At 36.0% G+C, this 19,379-nt stretch overlaps 1 protein-coding gene across 4 annotated transcripts; it reads left to right on the forward strand.

The window, feature by feature from the left end:
* The first annotated feature begins 32 nt into the window (after positions 1–32).
* On the forward strand, positions 33–17,746 carry LOC103716049 (cullin-1). 4 transcript variants are annotated; one of them, XM_008803897.5, is made up of 20 exons: positions 33–2,621; positions 2,879–3,063; positions 3,160–3,259; positions 5,701–5,886; positions 6,091–6,138; positions 6,217–6,420; positions 6,499–6,576; positions 6,764–6,853; positions 6,956–7,036; positions 7,125–7,187; positions 14,812–14,847; positions 14,925–15,011; positions 15,085–15,234; positions 15,344–15,399; positions 15,527–15,647; positions 15,728–15,889; positions 16,104–16,247; positions 16,331–16,549; positions 16,634–16,801; positions 17,134–17,746. In XM_008803897.5, exons 2-20 carry the CDS (start codon positions 2,924–2,926, stop codon positions 17,233–17,235), a joined length of 2,235 nt encoding a protein of 744 aa, XP_008802119.1. In that variant the 5' UTR covers positions 33–2,621; positions 2,879–2,923; the 3' UTR covers positions 17,236–17,746. The 4 variants fall into 4 exon arrangements, with proteins under 4 accessions (XP_008802119.1, XP_088558897.1, XP_088558895.1 ...); XM_088702771.1 differs by having other exon boundaries at positions 2,396–2,621; positions 2,887–3,063; XM_088702769.1 differs by having other exon boundaries at positions 2,479–2,621; positions 2,879–3,259.
* Positions 17,747–19,379: the final 1,633 nt, after the last annotated feature.

Below are 19,379 nucleotides of genomic sequence, written 5' to 3' on the forward strand. Positions count from 1 at the left end.
TTTTTCTATTTTTTTATAAATTTCTTCTATAGATTTCTTGTCATTTTTAGGGAAGGAGAGGGGGCAACTATAGGGAGAGGTGAGCGATCTCAGAAGTAGGATTTAGTAGGAGTGATTTTGACCTAAATCTAAGGATTAAGCGAGGGGACTTGAGTGGATCATATGAGTAATTTGATTTGAAGGAGATTTGTGAGGTGGCATAAATTTGGAGATGGAGGAGAGTATGTTTCCTTGGATTATATTTTTTTAGAGTGCTAGGATTGTGAAAGTAGATCTAATCTTGTCAAATGCTCACTAACACTCGTCATTCCAAACTATGGATATTTTTTTCTTTAAATAGTTTAAATATTCACTTACAAATAGATGTCAACTGCGCAATAAATTTGCTAATATACTAGATCCTTTCTAAGAAGCTTACAATCTTTTTCTTTATCTATTGTGGTGGCATATTGATGATCACCTTATTTTTGTTGGATCAACTTCAATACCTTGATGGCTAACAATGAACCTGTCCTAAATTAGTGCGGAACATGCATTGGTTTAGTTGAGTTGGAGCTTATACATGTGAAGTTGCTTGAAGTGCTTTTCAAGGTGCATAAAATATTTCTTGGTTATTCTAGACTTGGTGATCATGTTATCTACATGGACCATAATCTCCTTGTGCATCATATCATGGAAAAGTGCGATCATTACTCTTTGATAAGTGGTTCTGCATTTTTCAACCCAAAAGCATAACTCTAAAGCAAAAGACAATCTAGGAACTAGTGAATAAAGTCTTCTTCATATCTTTCTTTGGCATTTCTAATCTGATTGTAGCTAGAGAATTCATCCATAAAAGACTATCTCATGATCGGTTGTAGTATGAACAAGAATGTCTATCACAGAGAGAGAAAAATCTATCTTTGGGGTTAACTTTATCACATCTTTGTAGTCTGCATGCATTCTAATTATCCCATTCTTCTTAGGTATGGAGACTATATTGGCTAGCCGCTTGGAATAATTAATGACTTTCACAAATCCAATATATACTGCTTATTCACCTTTTTCTTTTTCTATTGGGCAATTTCTAATCCCATGATTCTTAATTTTTGTTCAACTGGCCTAGCTCTAGGCTTGATTGGAAAATGATGGACCACCATATTTGTGTCTAATCCTAGCATGTTAGGACATGACCAAGCAAAGACGTCAATATTGGTTCGCAAGAACTCTAATAAGATTTTGTTGTATTTTAGGAAAGAGTGAGGTTCCGATCTGAGTCATCTTCGAGTCACCAGGAGTTCTATGGTTCATAGTTTCTATGGCTTCATGAGTAGACAATTGTCTTTTCCCATCATTCTAAGACTTCTAGGAGTTCAGCTCTGAGTTCTCATGCTCATCTGCTTCTTTTATACAATAAGCTCGAATTCTATCTCAAGATAGAAGTTTCATAATTCAAGCTCGAGACTAGGTTCTTCATCTTATAAGGTGTGATGTGCACAAAAAGAAAAGGTTTTTTTAAAAAACATTTTTAAATTTCATAGTTTTGTTAATAAAATTACAAATCAGAGGGGCAAAACATATTTTTACAATTTTATAATTTAAAAAATTTATGGATATTTAGAAATCAAAAATTAATACAGCTTTTCTTGAAGAAGGGCCGAGATTCAGTTTTTCTTGAAGAAAGGCCGAGATCAAGAGGCACCTTCCAAATCCTACACGCCCAGAGTAGTTCCGCAAAATCAAGGTTCAAATCTTAAGTTTGTCGTCCAATGGAGTTGCATCATGACCATTTTTTTGTTATAATAGTCATCATATAACATAAATGCTTTACATCACATATCATATTTCAAATATTTATAAAAGTAAAATATTTTAATTTTTCAAGGCAAAATAAAATTTTTTATTTAGTCATCAATTAGAATCATCTTCTTTATTAACTTTATAGCAATTTGGATAAACAACCATCCATTATTAGCCATCATAAATTTTATGATTTTATAATTTTATTTTATAGCAAATAAATATTATTATAAGCATCATGGCAATTAATAATAATTTTGGTTCGATTATGTTATTATAAGCCAATCATGCTATTTCGTTAATAAAGAGCCCCAGTTATAATTGTGGATGAAAAAGATATGCCATCTTAACTCTAATAGATTGGTTGTAAAGGCTACACTATAATTGAGCCAATATACAATCTTAACTCTTTTCGATTTTTTTTCTTAAACAGAATTACTGAATTACAACTTATACATTAATAACCCATCTTAAATGAGGGCAATGGTATCAAATAGATATTAGTTTGGGCCACGCGCATGGTCCTTCAATTAAGACCGTCCAATCAGTGGACCCATCTCGGCCCATCATCAAACCCTCCATTCTAAATCACACAATCCAGATCATAAAACTTCGTGTGAGTTCCGTAAATCCAAATTTTCTAAATGACCAATCTAATTTTCCGTTGTTCTCCGAGATCTCTCCTTTTTATGATCGTCATCAGCACCAGCGTCGACCTTGCGCGCCCTCCTCTCTCGTCCTCTCCTCCATCCCCTCCTATTTCTAGTGTTGGGGTTAGGTTTCTGCGTCGCCGGGTTTCGCTCCAATCCGTCTCCTCCTTCCTCTGCCATCTCCGAAATCAGGTATATGCCTTGGATTTCTATCCATTCTGCTCTCAATTTCTTCTTCTCCTTTGGTTTCAATTATTTGTTCGGGCATGACTTGGAATTCGGTTTCTGGATCGATGTCTCGGGTTTTTTTTCATGTTTCTGTTCGGATCAACACTCGGAATTAGGGTTAGGGTTTGATTTCGGGCTGTTTTAATGCTGCCCTAGGCGTTGATTTGGGTCTGGGAATCGAATATATCTCATATGTAAGTGGATTATTGGGGTTGTCTCAGCTGTGTAGGGCTCGGCCCGGGGAGGAGGGCTCGTAGTCGGAAAGTATGGCGATGCATGAAAGAAAGACTATAGATTTGGAGCAGGGTTGGGATTTCATGCAGAAGGGCATAACAAAGTTGAAGAACATCTTAGAAGGGATCCCTGAGACGCAATTCAGCTCGGAGGACTATATGATGCTCTACACGTATCCTTCCTCTGCTTTTATTAATGCTGCTTCGAGGCTTGGTCATTTTACTTTATTTTGGTTTCGATGCGTTTGTTGCCTTAACTGTTGGACCAGAACCATCTATAATATGTGCACTCAGAAACCACCCCATGATTACTCGCAGCAGCTGTATGACAAATACCGGGAGTCATTCGAAGAGTATATCAATTTGACGGTGAGGACAATTTCTTTCTCATATGCATGTATATATAAGACTCAGCATTTATAGAAATGATGAAATACAAATGATGATTCGTTATTGTCTGTATGTTTTTCTTTTCTCTTGCTTTTTAATCTGATAAGTTATGAATGAGCCATCAATAAATGTTTCTTATTTTGATTTTTTTAATTCCATTTCCAAATCTGAATTGCTGGCATGTTTTGATGGAAATTAATATTAGAGTTTCTAATATGAAGTATTGGTGTATTTCTTTTTCCTGTGCTTTTGGTGATTTAGCTGCTAATGTTTACAATGTCAGTTTATGCCCTAGTTTAGGTTAAGCCTGTCTAGGCTACACTATTCTTAGTTGTCGTGGATTGTTTCCTATCTGGTTTTGATATCTGAGACTACCATTGACCTGGTTTTTTGGTTGCCATTATATACTTTAAGCTGTCAATGATCACACATAGTTGTGCTAAAAAGGGCATTATGCAATGAGTTAGTATACAAACTTGATGCAGAACATGCTGGTGTAAGCTGCTTGGGTCACGAAGTACATGTTACTTTTTTTCCTTTTAAATTGGAAAAGAGTTGGTAGGCATAACCCATTTTCAGTAAGATTAGTAAATTTTGTTATTGGAATCTTTTTTTTTTTTGTATAGGTCAATATCTTGGTCCATATATTAATTTGTAATGGTAATGTGGCTTCGACATGGGACAAGGCTATCAACTGTTAGGTGTCCAAGTGTCTTACGTAAGGATTTTCAAAAAATAAGACACAGAAACATGTCTATATCATATAGGTATATATATGAGTGTGGAAATATGTATTGATGTATGCACATAATGAATAATGAGCAATGTTTCTTATGTTAATAAAATTTGATAAAATGGCTGGTAATTATTATGTTAAACTTGATAACTTACATAGAATAGTGCCAAAAGTACACACATAAGGACAATGACATTATGATTTGATGGTGGTGTCAAGGAGTGTTTTAAAGTGTTTCAAGAAGTGATGTGAAGTGTCCCTATGTCCAAGTGACCAACATGTTAAAAACTTAAAATTTGAAGTGCCAGTAACCAAGATTTGCCATCTCGGTACCAGATCGCTTACTAGTACCATCATGGTACAATGTTGATACACCCAATATAGGGGTCGGTTCAACATAATGACACTCAGTACGCTTTCTGTACTACATACCAGTTTGGTATTGGTACGGTATAGTCAGTACGCACCGGCATCGATCTATACAGGTTGGTAACACTGCTGAAGGGTATTACCATAATGAATGATATTGGAGCATCTTAATGAATGGATGATTAGAAGTTTTATGAGAAATTTTACAATTTGTATACCATGTGGCCAATGTTTCATGTTTTGTGAATTTGTCTTATATGTGAATTATGTGAAGAAACTTTAATAATGTTGAAACTTAAAATGAGTTTTCTGTGACTTGATTTACCAATATACCCTCTTTAAGTATGCAATGCTATTTTCTCTCATATTGGAAAGGTTCAGGAATAGTTGAGAGAATTCATATATCTTTAATTGATTTCTCAAAGCTTAAATCACAGTATCATGTTGATGGTAAGAAAGGATGATGTAAGACAAATTTGAGGAAGAAAGTGGGGAATGGCTCATAGCTTCGCACATCTGAGTTGTGCATGGGAAATAACTGGAATGAGGGACTCAGATGCCAATCAGCGCACATGATATGGCACGGCACCATACGTATCATGCCTGTGCCTTATTGACATTGCAGTTAAAGAAAAAGACATGGGGCATTGACATGGTACTGGCTTTAGTCTACATTGTGCAGCCATGCTAGCATGTGCCAAGCACTGCATGGGACATACTGTACCATTGCCTTGCCAGCATGACACTGGTACTCAATGCATCAATGTATGGTTTGAGTAATTGTTTACAGATAATTGTTAAAATACTGTAGGATTCAGTATCTGACTTGTAATTTTTTTTGATAGGTTTGGAGTATTTTGGGTAATTTGGTCAGTTTCTCCACTATATATATATACGCACACACACACATATATAAATACACATACATATATATACACACATATATAAATACACATACATATATATACACACGTATATAAATACATATATATAAATACATATACATACATATATATATATATATATATATATGTTTTAGTTTGTGTCTGTATCATACTAATGAAGGGTTGTTCTTTTCCAATAAAGGTGAATCGATTGTCGTTCATGAGTGCACCGGCAAATTAGTCTTTAAACCATAAAAATCAGGATGGGATCGAACTCTGATTGTCATTTCTTTTATTTTTAATATGCAGGCCTTTCCCCATTCCTAAGGCTCATTAGTTAGATCTTTTATTTTTCGAAGTAATCAGTTATCTATTTACTAACATTGTCAATGTGTCATCCTTTTACAATCAACTTTTCTGTTCTCACTCAGGTATTGCCATCTTTAACAGAGAAGCATGATGAATTTATGTTGAGGGAACTAGTGAAAAGATGGTCGAATCACAAAGTTATGGTTAGATGGCTTTCACGTTTTTTTCACTATCTTGATCGCTATTTCATTGCTCGGAGGTCGCTTCCTTCACTTAATGAAGTTGGACTTACTTGCTTCCGCAATCTGGTACATTATCATCGTAGCTTTTTGTCATAATTTTTGTGTTTGAAGATCAAATTGCAGATGCCTATTAAATTAGGCATACAATTTGTGTATAGTCTATAGTCATCAATGACGATTTTTACTTTGTCAAGCTTTCTTTGATTGAAATCTGGAAGGTTGTTATGCTTCTTGGAATCACTTTTGATTGGCGTTGTCTTTCGATTTCAGGTCTATAGTGAGATTAATGGCAAAGTGAGAGATGCTGTGATCTCTTTGGTATGTGGATATGGTATTTCCCAGCATGTATTGGATTCCTGCTTTTTATTATGTTAGACTTGTCAACTTCTTTAACAGATTGATCAAGAGCGGGAAGGGGAGCAGATAGATAGAGCCTTGTTGAAGAATGTCCTGGATATTTTTGTTGAAATTGGGTTAGGGAGCATGGAGTGTTATGAAAATGACTTTGAAGCTGCCATGCTCAAGGACACTGCTGCATATTATTCTCGGAAGGCTTCAAACTGGATTTTAGAGGATTCATGTCCAGATTACATGTTAAAGGTTTAATGAAATTTGGTTCAATAAATTCATGCAGTTTGTCTTTGAGCGTGATTGCTGAGACTTTCTGGTTATTTTTAGGCTGAGGAATGCTTAAAACGAGAGAAAGATAGAGTTTCTCATTACTTGCATTCAAGCAGTGAACAGAAGTTGTTGGAGGTTGGTTCGTGCTTTGCTTGTAATTTGTGATGTGTCATTATAATTTCAAACCTTTGGTAATTGGTCTTATAATGACGCCTTGTGTCCCATTATATGTCTGAGTTTTCAAAACTAGAATGATGTATGACATTAAAATCAAATTCTTAAATTTAACTTGTTGTGGTTGTCTTGATTGTTATGTTGGTAGAAAGTGCAACATGAGCTACTCTTTGTATATGCAAGCCAACTTCTTGAAAAGGAACACTCTGGATGCCACGCCTTGCTTCGGGATGACAAGGTTTATGCTCAGGACACACATAACTTCTGTTCTTTGGCATGAAGTTACTGTTTTTTACTGTTATCTGACAACCAAGATTTCTTTTCATTATATGCTAATTAGGTGGATGATCTATCAAGGATGTATAGACTGTTCTGCAGAATTCCTCGTGGACTAGACCCTGTTTCTCAGATTTTTAAACAGGTTAGGAAAGTCCTACAATATGCTCCATCAACTATTTAATTGGGAGCTTATCTGACCTTTTTGTTTCACTTGATTTTCATTGATTCAGCATATTACTGCTGAAGGCACAGCATTGGTAAAACAGGCAGAAGATGCTGCAAGTAATAAGAAGGTGAAAATTGTTCCATTAAATCCATTTCTCACTGTACCAAGTCTTTTTTGTTCTCAAAACAAACTTTTTTCATGTTCTGGTAAATTCCATAACATGCTTTTGCAAACATATTGCAATAGCATGCTTTATTCAGAGATCACATACTAGGATATTTAGAAAATTACTCTTGGATAGTGGAGACTAATTTAAGCATAAAATTCTCGCACTATGTTACCAGGGTCATAAGTGGATACTTCTTTTGCTGATGGATTATGGGAATTTTCAATATCTTTTTCATTCCGTACTCATACCAAATCTCTGAAATCTATAGGTAACTTCCATAGTTTACATAAAGATTTTGGACAGAGCTTGCTAATCTCTTTAATAGTAAACTTACACATTGTAACTAAGACCCTAATCCCGTTTCTTTGCCCCAGTTTATTTTGATGGGCGGTCTTGTAACTACCTAGGATCTCATCCAAAAAGCTATCTGGAAGGTATTAGATCTACCTAGTGTATAACAGTTGTGAGACTAAACACACACTCATGGATCCTCACATACTTTCTCCATTTAAGCCCTGATATCCTCGTCGGGCTAAGAGTTCAAATCTAATATCACAAATCCAATCACAAAAGGTATGCACTATAGTGTCCCTTGGTCCACATGGGTCTTGGGCTGGGTCCGCTCTAATATCATTTATAAACAACTAGACCTCATCCAAAAAAGTTAGTTGGAATGTATTATTTGGCTTGCTCGATCTTGTATAAATACTCAATATCCCCCCAACACGTAATTGATGTAGGACCGTGCACACGCAAGCACGGGTCCTCACATCAAAATACTAGTATAAGAAAAATTAGATAGAATGGCCAAGGATCACCAAAATACTAGTCATTGTACTAGGCATTGCTTACAAACCAATGTCAACATTGTAGGTCATTAGATGCTGGCTCGGGATCATTACACTGTGCTCACAAACCAATGTCGATGTCATTATCCTTCTTTTTGAATCCATTTTTTGCAAATTTGATGACTGCATTTTATAGACTACCTCATCCATTACTCTAAATTACATATTTAGACATATTAATGACTTTGTAGTTTAATTTTACTTAATGCATGTAATAATTTATAAAATAATATAAAAAATATCCATGTCCTAAAAAATATGTCCCAATTACTAACGCACAAGTCCATATTTTTCATTAATTTAATTGAATTAATAATTTTTAAGTTACTAAACACATAAAAACTTATATAGTAATACCAAAAATGCTTGAATTACTTTGGAAGTATTTCTAAATTATCTATACTGAATATTAATTTTTAACATTTTCTATTTTTAAGTTTTTTTAATTAAATTTTAATTAGAAATTAATATTATATTATAGAATATCTAAAAAAATAATTTTAATCTGGATTAAAATAGAATCCTTGTAGGAGTACTACATGTATTTTATTTTGGCTCACAGGTATGTCTTAATTGCCACTTTTCAAATTTATTTGAATTTGGGCTGAGATTCGGGTTGCTATAACCAAATTTAAACAAAATTATTGTCCAAAAATGTATAGCAATTAGCAAGTAACACGCACACCGCCAAATATGTTACCATTATTTTAATTTTCCAATATTATTTTTTATTTTTTAAAGTAAACAATATTTATTTAATCTAGAAAATTATATGATTAAGATAAAACATGATATCTTTTTCAATATATAGATTGCCCTTACATCTACAACATATCATGAAATCATGCCAAGATAAATAAAATTTGACATGGTCTCCCCTTTTTTAACTTTTGGCCTATTTTAGGCTTAAAAGGAAAAAAATCAGGAGTGAAGAGTGGGAAGTAGATTTTACCTTTTCCTTTGATCTGAGCTTTCGATCTGCAAAGTCCCTCCTCCCCTTTCTTTCCTCGCTCCCCCACACTCCCAAGCTTTCTGAAGTTGAAAAGTAGAGGCAAAAGTGGGCGAGAAGACCCGTTCTCCTCTCCCTCTTCAACTATTAACTTGGAACCAACAGATGCTGGTCCACACTGAGTTGAATTGAGCGGAATTGAGTGGTGCCATTTGGTTCGAATCGTTCAGATCAGATCCTACCGTGTCTCAAACTGACCTCCTTACAAACCTAGTTTTGCACTGATTTAGTATAGTATGCCCTGAATTGGGCGGCTCATGTTAGTTTTGAGAACCTTGATTAGTAGTGAATACTGAATGAGATGGCATACATCTTTCCAAGGGGTGATTGATGTTAGCTTGTGAATGCTTTTGAGAGAACCATCCGTCGAAGGAGAGTGATGTTTTCGTTTTGGTTAGAAATCAACCTCATGAACTTGTTTTGTCATTTGATGAGACATGATCAGAATAAATTGCTTTCATGTCTAAATTGGTTGTTATGCATGTGCTCTTTAGAGGACCCCAATAATGCTATTTATTGTTAATAGGTTATTTATAGTGTTGCTTTTGCTGATAAATAAAATTGTTTCTAGATCTTCCTACCTTTGCACATGTATTCAGCCTTATCATATTTGCTTTTTTAAGGGAGATGCGTGGTAGTGGTGGTTGTTGGGGGTGGTTTGCTTATGTTTAGCTGTTTTCACATCTTCAAGGTCAAAAGAGGACTCTGCATGTTGCTTAAGTTGACTTAGGCTACATTACTTAATTCTTGTTATATATGATCAAAATGTTTTTTCAAATAATGTGCTATGAAGTTTGGTTCAAGACAGTTAACATAAATAGACACACACAAAAAAAATCATGCTAATCACAGTTTGCATTGTGAAGATGCACTATCCTTTCATTATTTTTTCAAAAATTTGTCTAAAGATAAAATAGATAGTTGGTTTATCTGTCGAAAAGGTTGTTACCATCTAGGTTATAACTCCTACACCTGAACTTGGTATTGTCAAGAATCAGGTTAGGATGGTACTCGGTGGTTGCCATCTTGACACTTGGAACAGGTTGGGATCTTGGTGATTCCTTAGGATGTTTTTTTTTTAATTTTTTTTCAGTTTCTTTGTTTCTTATTTCATATGGTTTTTATTGATTTAGAGAAAGCCTATAATAGAGTTCTTAGAGAAGTTTTATGGTGAGTGTTGGCAAAGAAAGGAGTTTCTATTAGTTGTATTAATGTGATTAGGGATACATATAATGGAGCTGTTACTAGTGTGAGAACCATCGGTAGTAATACTAGTGAGTTTTCAGTCACAATAGATTTGCACCAAAGATCTGCTCTAAGTCTTTACCTTTTTTTACGCTAGTAATGAATGAGCTTTCTAAGCATATTCAGGATGATATTCTTTGGTGCGTGCTATTTGCAGATGATATAATCTTAAACTCTTAATGGATGAAAATAAGGTTGGAGTTAATTATAAGTTGGAATTATGAAGGAGTACATTGGAATCTAAAGATTTGAGGATAAGTAGAGCAAAGACGGTACATATGGAATGGAGTTTTAGTAAAATTAGAAATAGAGGTGAAGGTAGAGTGAAAATTGAGGATCATAAAGTTTTTAAGAGTGATTGTTTTCAGTATTTAGGATTGACTGTTCATAAGGGAAAATTACAGAGGATGTTAACGTAGGATTAAAGTAGGGAGGCTAAAATGGAGATAGTATGTGATCGTAGGATATCTACTAAGTTGGTGAAAAAGTTTTATAGGACAACTATACTTCTAAGTTATAACAATGTTTTATGATACAAAATATTGAGCAGTTAGAGAACAACATGTGCACAAGATGAGTATGGCCGACATAAGTATGTTAAGATGGATATATGGTAGGTAATATAAGAAAAGATAGAATAAGAAATGAAGTAATTTGTACAAAGTTAGATGTAGCATCAATTTAGGACAAATTAAGAAAAGAACGACTTAGATGGTTTGGACATGTACAATATAGGCCGATGGATGTACCAGTACGAAGGAGTATTTGATACATATAGAAGAAAAGAGAGGTAGAGGTAGACTAAAAATCATACAGGATGTAGTAAGGAAGTACTTGATATCGCTACATCTATCAGCATGGTTCTAAACAAATCAAAATAGAGGAAGAGGATTCATGTAGCCAACCCCAATTGGCCTAGGACTAAGGCTTAGTTGAGTTGAAACTTTGTTTCTTATTGTTGTTTGCTTTTTCTAATTATTTCTTAGAGGGTTTTTGGTATTTGTTTGTCATAATTTAGGATGAGGGATGGATTTTAGAAGGTTTTAGTATTTGTTGTCATAATTTAGGATCAGGGATGGATTTTAAGCCCATGATTTGGGTTTGTGATGCTAGTGCCACAGTTGGCAATGATTTGGTATTTATGGTGCCCATGTTCAAGCTCTTTCTCCTTCCTCTCTTTCTCCTTTCTCTTGTCATGCCTTGTACTTAGAGGATGGATTGGCATCGGGTGGCCTTTATCCCGGGGGCTAAGACCAAATACCAAACCACCCCCTCAAAAGCATCATTAAATATGATTATGATTAATCAAACCCTAGAAAGCCTCTAAGCAACACTAAAACAACAAACGAGAGAAAAATTGACATCCCGATGAATTATTGGGATGCTGGGCCATCCTAAGTGTCAATAAAGTCAGGTGTCAATTGTCACGGTCGGCCTTCTTGTCAAACTAGTTGGTACAAACTGCCTGGTTCCGCCGAGTTTGGGGTTGTTCAACCCCTTACCACCCTAATTATTAGGGAGAGGTAGAGAAGGCTGCCCATGCCTTCTCAGCTTCTCTTCTTCCAGATGAAAAATCCTGGCTAAAAGGAGAGGGAAGTGGAAGTTCTTGCCAGATTTGAGACTAGGTCCCGCAAAATCAGGTATAATCCTCTCCATTCTTCCTGCTGCTCTCTTTTTTTCCTTTTCCCTTGTCTAAAATAGGCAAACAATTTGGGAAAATTAGGGGGAATGATGCTAAAAATTTGGCATGATTTCATGCAATACTATAGGTCGAAGAATGATTTGTGCATTGAGGATGAAATCATAATTTTTTTGTTGTTCCTGTAATTTTTTGGATTAAAAATATATTTCTGGAATAAATATAAGAATAAATAGAATATTGTTCAAAAATTTGTGAAATTTGGGGTATGCATTCTGTAGTTCAAATCAGTATATATTTTGTATTGGTGCATATTTTATAGTTCAAATTAATTTGATATCTGTATTTTCAAGATCGAATATATGTCTATGTTAATTATATTACAATTGTATTCATTCATTGATCATATGGTCTATCTGACATAAAATAGCATCAAAACAATATTGTTCTAACAACCAGAAATATTAAAATAATTCTCTGAAAAATTTAAAAAGCGAAAAAGAGTGTCCGGGTACTAAACCAGTATGCTAGAGCATACCGAGTATCAATATCTTATGAACCGGTACCGTATCGTACTGGTTAGTGAGTGGTATGACACATAGTATTGGTTCACCAAACCTTGGTTCTCGTAATCATTCCATATGGCCTGGTAATTCACTAATTTCATAATGTTGAATAAATAGGCTGAGTAACACCTGAAGGAATTATGGTGTACAAAAATGTTTAAAGGTATATTTTTAAATATAAATAAAGAACATATTTGCATTATTAGCTGTTGCTGTTCAATTTGTATGTCAGCACTGGATTTGTGCTTCTTAGTTGTTGGGGATCTGCAGACCCTGCTGACGTAGAATGTTCTCAGTCTTGTTGAAGACCCTCTTTGTAATAATTAGTTGACTTGTGTGAACTAGGGCTTGCCCTGGTGGTAACACCCCTCTCAAGCAACTCTAACTTTCTGGTTCTATTTCTGGGTGGTGCATGTTAGTCAACTTTAAAGACTACGTAATAGCACGTATTTTGTAGGATAGTGGCTAATTACGGGTATTGATCCACAGGGATTGGCGAACAGTTGTTTTCTTAAAAATATGTAAAGAAGAGTTTGTGAAGAAGATTAAACTACAGTAATCTAATAAGAAGTGCAATTTGAAAATAATATGATTAGAAGAACCTAGCGCAAGGAATTCACCACTAATATAGCAACAATGACTAATTATATTTTACTTCGTTCTTGGATTAACATGCAAATTGGCTACAAGCCTAATAAGCATTCAAATAGAAATCCATAAAAGTAATTTAGGAATAATCCATCTTCAGTTGGTATGAGATGTCTATCCTAATCTAAGGTGGCAGCACACCGCATCTTCCTTAATTATGGACTATCTTTTATTTACTTAGTGATTATGAAGAACAGTTGTATAAACATCATACTTAAAATCACAGAATTTAAATATGAGATAAAAAGATATTCTTAAGATCAAAGAAGTTCATACAACTCCAAGAATAGAAATTAAAAATACAAAACCGTTGTTGCCTTTGTTAGGGCTTCATCCTACCCTAGTGAAGAGATCAGCCCTCCATGTAGATGTGGACAACAGCAGCGCAGAGGGATTCTTCCATCAAGACTGGCTTCTCCTTCTTTCTTCCTCCTCTCTCTGACGTCCCCTTCTTGCTTCTGCGCCCCTCAGTTTATAGGGGGCTGGCCCGGTGTGGAAAGAAATCAACTGATTTTTTGAGAGAAAAATCAGCATAGTATTTTTTGGAGATCATGGCTTGATTTGGACAAAAAATCAGAAGAGTCTACGCCTAATTTGGCTACTAGTATTCTGAGGAAGGGGGGGGGGGGGGGGGGGTGGCTCCCTCGTCCTTCACAAAAGGAGAATAATTAATACAATGTATCCATGAAGCAGAGTTTGATTTGGAATAGAATCACCCTAGAATCCGCCCTTGATTTCATGTCTCTGATTGCAGTCCACTTTTGACCTAGTCAACGTCCGAATTTTGAAATCTTCGTGAGATACACTTTTGTTCCTTTTTAAGTTAGCTTTCCAATGGATCCAATTTCATCTTAATCAGAGATGTATGTCAAAAGTTACGAGCAGAATACCAATACTTGCACAAGCTGATAATTTTCAAATCTGGTCGTTACATTTTTAGAGATGGGATCTCACCTCCACCCTTTCTTAATTTGATCATGCACGCCTCCAAGATTCCATGATGAGAAGGGAGTCTTAGACTTGGTCCTCCTTTCACCTTGAATTTGTTCTTAGCCTAAGATGGAATGGGTTCGATTCGACCTGCATACATTAGACTCGACTAATATGACAAAAAAATCAATCAAACTCGAATCACTTCTGATAATTTATTAAAATACAATGGTGAAGGGGAACACATCTTTTTATGGTTAAGTTTACAAAATATGTGCATGAAAATAATGATAAGTGCAATGAGAAAGGGGTTAATTTATGCATTATTTAGCACTTATCAGTGCATCCTGAAAATCTGGACCTGGGTAGTTATAGTTCTGCTGGGTTTTCCACCCCTTCTCTCTCTCTCTCTCTCTCTCTCAGGAAAAAGATAATCAGTCAACTGGTAGCATTTCATATTTCATGCAGGTCATTTACTCTTTGTTATCAGATTATAGCCTTTTCACTTCTTTTTATTTTATGCTTGATTGCTTGATATACTTTGTCTGTAGTAACCATATTTTAGCAGCATCTTTTGAATCAAATGGGTCAATTTGCTCATCATCTTCTAGCCATTTATGTATCTTTCCTAGTCTTGCATATCATCATCAAATTTCTGATTGTAATGTGTGATTGATTAGTGATATGTTTTCTACAGGCAGAAAAAAAAGATGTAGTTGGTTTGCAAGAGCAGGTAGATTCCATATCTTGTACATTACCTGGATCAGATAACTTAGTCGAATGTACTGAAGTTTTTATTTTGATCTTCAGGTTTTTGTGAGAAAAGTTATTGAGCTGCATGACAAGTACTTGGCATACGTGACTGACTGCTTCCAGAATCATTCCCTTTTTCATAAGGTTGAGCCGTAAAATGATTGTTGTTTGAGCTACAATTTCATGTTTGTTATCTAATATTTCTATTTCTTGGCAGGCATTAAAAGAAGCCTTTGAGGTTTTCTGTAACAAGGGTGTTGCAGGAAGCTCAAGTGCTGAACTTCTGGCTACATTTTGTGATAATATTCTTAAAAAAGGTGGAAGTGAGAAACTGAGTGATGAAGCTATTGAGGAGACACTTGAGAAGGCAACTTCTTCCCTTTTTACGGCTGGATACTTTTTCCTGTTTTTAATAACTAAGGCCTATTGATCTTAGAGACTGGCTCTTATTAAAGAATTGATAAATTTTTTCTCAGGTTGTGAAGTTACTCGCATATATAAGTGACAAGGACCTTTTTGCTGAATTTTATAGGTAGAAGATTCTTGCCTAGCCTATTATCTTATGTTTTAAGCTAGTTGATATGCACTTTTGTTTAATTGGTGTTTCAACCTCCATACTGCTTAATTTTGTTAATAGTTCTGTTATAAAATATTTTCAGGAAAAAGCTTGCCCGAAGGCTGCTTTTTGACAAAAGTGCTAATGATGACCATGAGAGGAGTATCTTAACAAAGCTGAAGCAGCAATGTGGTGGGCAGTTCACCTCAAAGATGGAGGGCATGGTCAGTTGCTTTCAGTATGTTGCATTAGTACCTTATGACTATAAATATGTTTTCTGATTTTTTTTTCATTTTTTTAAAAGGTTACTGATTTAACACTTGCAAGAGAAAACCAATCGAGCTTTGAAGAGTATCTTAACAGTAATCCTCAGGCGAATCCTGGAATTGACTTAACGGTTACCGTTCTAACTACTGGATTCTGGCCAAGTTACAAATCCTTCGACCTCAATCTTCCTGCTGAGATGGTAAGAAACATAATATGTTTTTCATTGTTTTTTTTTCCTTTTCCTATACATTATGGTTAAGTGGGTAATGCTTTGGTTTTGTGATGCCAGTACCAGCAACCAACCTCATTTTGTTAGGAAGTTTATAATAAAATTTGATGGAATTTTTTGTTCTTTCCCCATTGAGATAAGGCTTTTCAATGCTGATTTTATTGTTGTGGTGGATGCTGTATAGGTTAAGTGCGTAGAGGTTTTCAAAGAATTTTATCAGACAAAAACCAAACATCGGAAGCTTACATGGATATATTCATTGGGTACCTGCAATATCAATGGAAAGTTTGAACCTAAAACCATGGAGCTGATTGTGACAACTTATCAGGTCTCCTCTAAATCCTTTGTGCTGTCGTATAATTGAATATCTGATTGATATAGAATGTTCTTACATGCCTCTCCGCTTTACAGGCCTCAGCTTTGCTGCTTTTTAATGCATCTGATAGACTGAGTTATTCTGAAATCATGTCACAATTGAACTTGACGGATGATGATGTAATCAGATTGCTCCACTCACTTTCCTGTGCTAAATACAAAATTCTTAACAAGGAGCCAAATACCAAAACTATTTCTCCAACTGACTATTTTGAGTTCAATTCCAAGTTCACGGATAAAATGAGAAGGATCAAGGTAAAGTTGATATTTGTTACATTGCTGCTGTTTATTTCATTTGCCTTACTCTGTTGCTTGAGATGAGATGGCTTGTATCTGCAGATACCGCTCCCGCCAGTGGATGAGAAGAAGAAGGTAGTTGAAGATGTTGACAAAGATAGAAGATATGCAATTGATGCCTCAATAGTTCGCATAATGAAGAGTCGTAAAGCGTTGGGTCATCAGCAGTTAGTGATGGAATGTGTTGAGCAGCTTAATCGCATGTTTAAGGTATCTTCTTTTTGCCGACATGTTTCGATAACTGTCTTCAAGAGTACGGTCGAATCTCATTAAGATATAGATGCCTTTCGCAATGTGGAATGTGTTCTCATGATTATGATCCTTCATTATGAACGATACCTTTTGTTTTGACTTTTAGATTCACTAAATCAATTTAATTGATAAACGATGAATGAGGACTTAAATGACAATTATTTAAAGGTGAAACCTGATTGCTGTAGTAATCGGGTAATCATACTTTGTCTTGATAGATAGCAGGGCGGTTCCTCTTTTGATGGTTCTTAATCTTGTGATCGTTAATATTTGACTTGGTCTGTGTGCAGCCTGACTTCAGGGCAATAAAGAAAAGAATAGAAGATTTGATTACCAGGGATTATCTAGAGAGAGACAAGGACAACCCCAACTTGTACAGATACTTGGCCTGAGTGAATTTCTACTCTTGATGGAAGCTTTCTTGTCTGCCTTTTTGTTGAGGTAGCTGCCGACAATAATCTGTGGGATACTCGAAGGAGAAAATGCGGTGAAAGGTTTCTTGTTATCCTGCTTGAGAGGTTGGGCATAATTCTCAGATCCATGAGCCTTTCTAACTTGTACATTTGCCTTGAAGCCATGTTACTCCCTAGGATCTTAAGGTGGCAAGGGAAGCAGCAATCTGATAGTCCAAATGCAGTTTTCTTGTTGCTGCATCTTAATATACTTGTAGGCTTGTTTCTTCCCAGACCTTCCTCTTCTACATTTTAGTATGTCCTGGTAATATACTGTATTTTATTTTGGTAGTTTATTTGTTTCCTGTGTCTATATGGCTTGAGTATATATTAACCAGGTCTATAATCATTATTACTATTCATTCTTTTTTAACCATGGCAGATTTAAAAAATTCACCGTGCTTTAGATTTGATGAATGAAATTTGGCATCAAATGATTCCAAATTCTGTATAGCTAGAGTGATTTGCTTGATGCCATTTTTCTGTGCGAGCATGCCTGTATGAAATATCAATTATTCTGGGAAGCTTGGAGGATGCATGCTGCCGCGTTTGACTCACCTGGAGGCACTTATAGAAGTACTAAACTGCTAATTTATGTTAGTTATAATTGATATTATTAAACTTACATAGGCTTCCCAAATGTTTAATCAAAAGAGTCCGTTTCCTCCAAAATTCTCTCTGACCTTGTAACTAGCTTCTCATGAAGGTTTTTGCAATTGGCCCTAACATTTCCTATGTTCAAGAAGTGGAAAGTTTCAAGTCCAATCAAGTTTTTGAATCCGATTGGATGGATGTACAGAAAATGATACAACCAACCATTCTGGCTTGTAGAGCGACTTCATCCTTGGTTTGTTCGGAGCGTAGGGCTAGCATTCTGGCTGAATTTTTTGAATGATGCACTGACTTTCAAAATCATGGGCTTTTTCTCGGGTTTTCTGGGAGGGTCAAAGAAAGAGGGAAGAGACAACAAAACGAAATATCATCTAATGAAACTTATTCCAGCTGCATCGGCTATCACCAGCAGACTTATTTCTTGAGGTAGAGATGATCTTGAACAAAACTCTGTGCTGCCCAGTTACACTCGAATCTGCCAGACCATCGGTCGGTTGCCTGCCTTTAGAACATGGGATATGAAGGAAAAGTCCAATGATGCTGGACATTGTAGGATATCTGAGAGCAGGGATGCATTGAGATTATGTGTGTTGAGGAAATTCTCTAATGCTTTTTAATCCATTTGATGACGGAAATTCCAACCAGAGGATTGGCGAGGATGTTTGGCCCATCTGGCGCTCCTTAGTTGGTCTTCTGATGTTTTCCTCTAGGTTTGCTTTGAATTCCATGGGAGCTCAGTATAAGGAGGTCCTAGAAGAGTCCGAGGTGTCTCCATATAGTCAGTTTCATTATCGAACTGTCGATGACCTCGAAGGTCTTAGGTCGAGGCCCAGGTGTTCCTTAGGTGTCCCTTAGGTCGGGGTCCCTGGCATCCTTGGGATGCCCCCTAGGTCGGGGCCCAGGTGCTCTTGAGGTGTCCCTTAGGTCAAGACCCAAGCATTCTCGAAGTGTCTCTTACGTCAGGGCCTAGGCATTCTCGGGGTGTCCTGAGTCGAATACGCTTGTTGTAATTGCCCGATCTGAAAGATAGAAACACAACAAGAAGGCTTTTATTAGGAATAAATTTAGAATACAATAGACCTTACTGGTGATAGGCACAAAAGTTGTTGGAACTCTAAGTCCGTGGGATCAGAGTGCCGTCGAAGTACTCCAGCCTATATGTTTTCGGTCGCATTGCTTCAGTTACTCAGTATAGGTCCTCCTAGTTTGGGCTCAGCTTCTTAAGTTTTTTTAGTCGTGATGCTTCAATCTTTCTCAAGACGAGGTCGCTAGGTCGGAAAAGCTTGCTCTTGACCCTTGAGTTATACTACCGAGCTGCTCTCCATTGGTATACCACCATGCAGAATTTAGCTCGTTTCCTGGTCTCTTCCAGCTGATTAAGGTTAGCTCGGAGCCGATCTGAATTTGTTTTGTCGTTAAAGCTTTCCATTCGAAGTGATGGAAGTTCGATCTTCAATGGGATCACTGCCTCC

The sequence above is a fragment of the Phoenix dactylifera genome, chromosome 8, assembly GCF_051530095.1.
Source record: "Phoenix dactylifera cultivar Ajwa chromosome 8, Ajwa_hap1_PhDact_Kaust_v1.1, whole genome shotgun sequence".
In the NCBI taxonomy this organism is placed as follows: Eukaryota; Viridiplantae; Streptophyta; class Magnoliopsida; order Arecales; family Arecaceae; genus Phoenix; species Phoenix dactylifera.

Bases quoted from the DNA above. Each gene is read 5' to 3' on its own strand.
- LOC103716049 (XM_088702769.1), top strand. From the start codon at position 2,924: ATGGCGATGCATGAAAGAAAGACTATAGATTTGGAGCAGGGTTGGGAT. The intron at 6,421-6,498 runs GTTTAATGAAAT...GGTTATTTTTAG, and splicing joins GTCCAGATTACATGTTAAAG to GCTGAGGAATGCTTAAAACG. The intron at 6,854-6,955 runs GTTTATGCTCAG...TATGCTAATTAG, and splicing joins CCTTGCTTCGGGATGACAAG to GTGGATGATCTATCAAGGAT.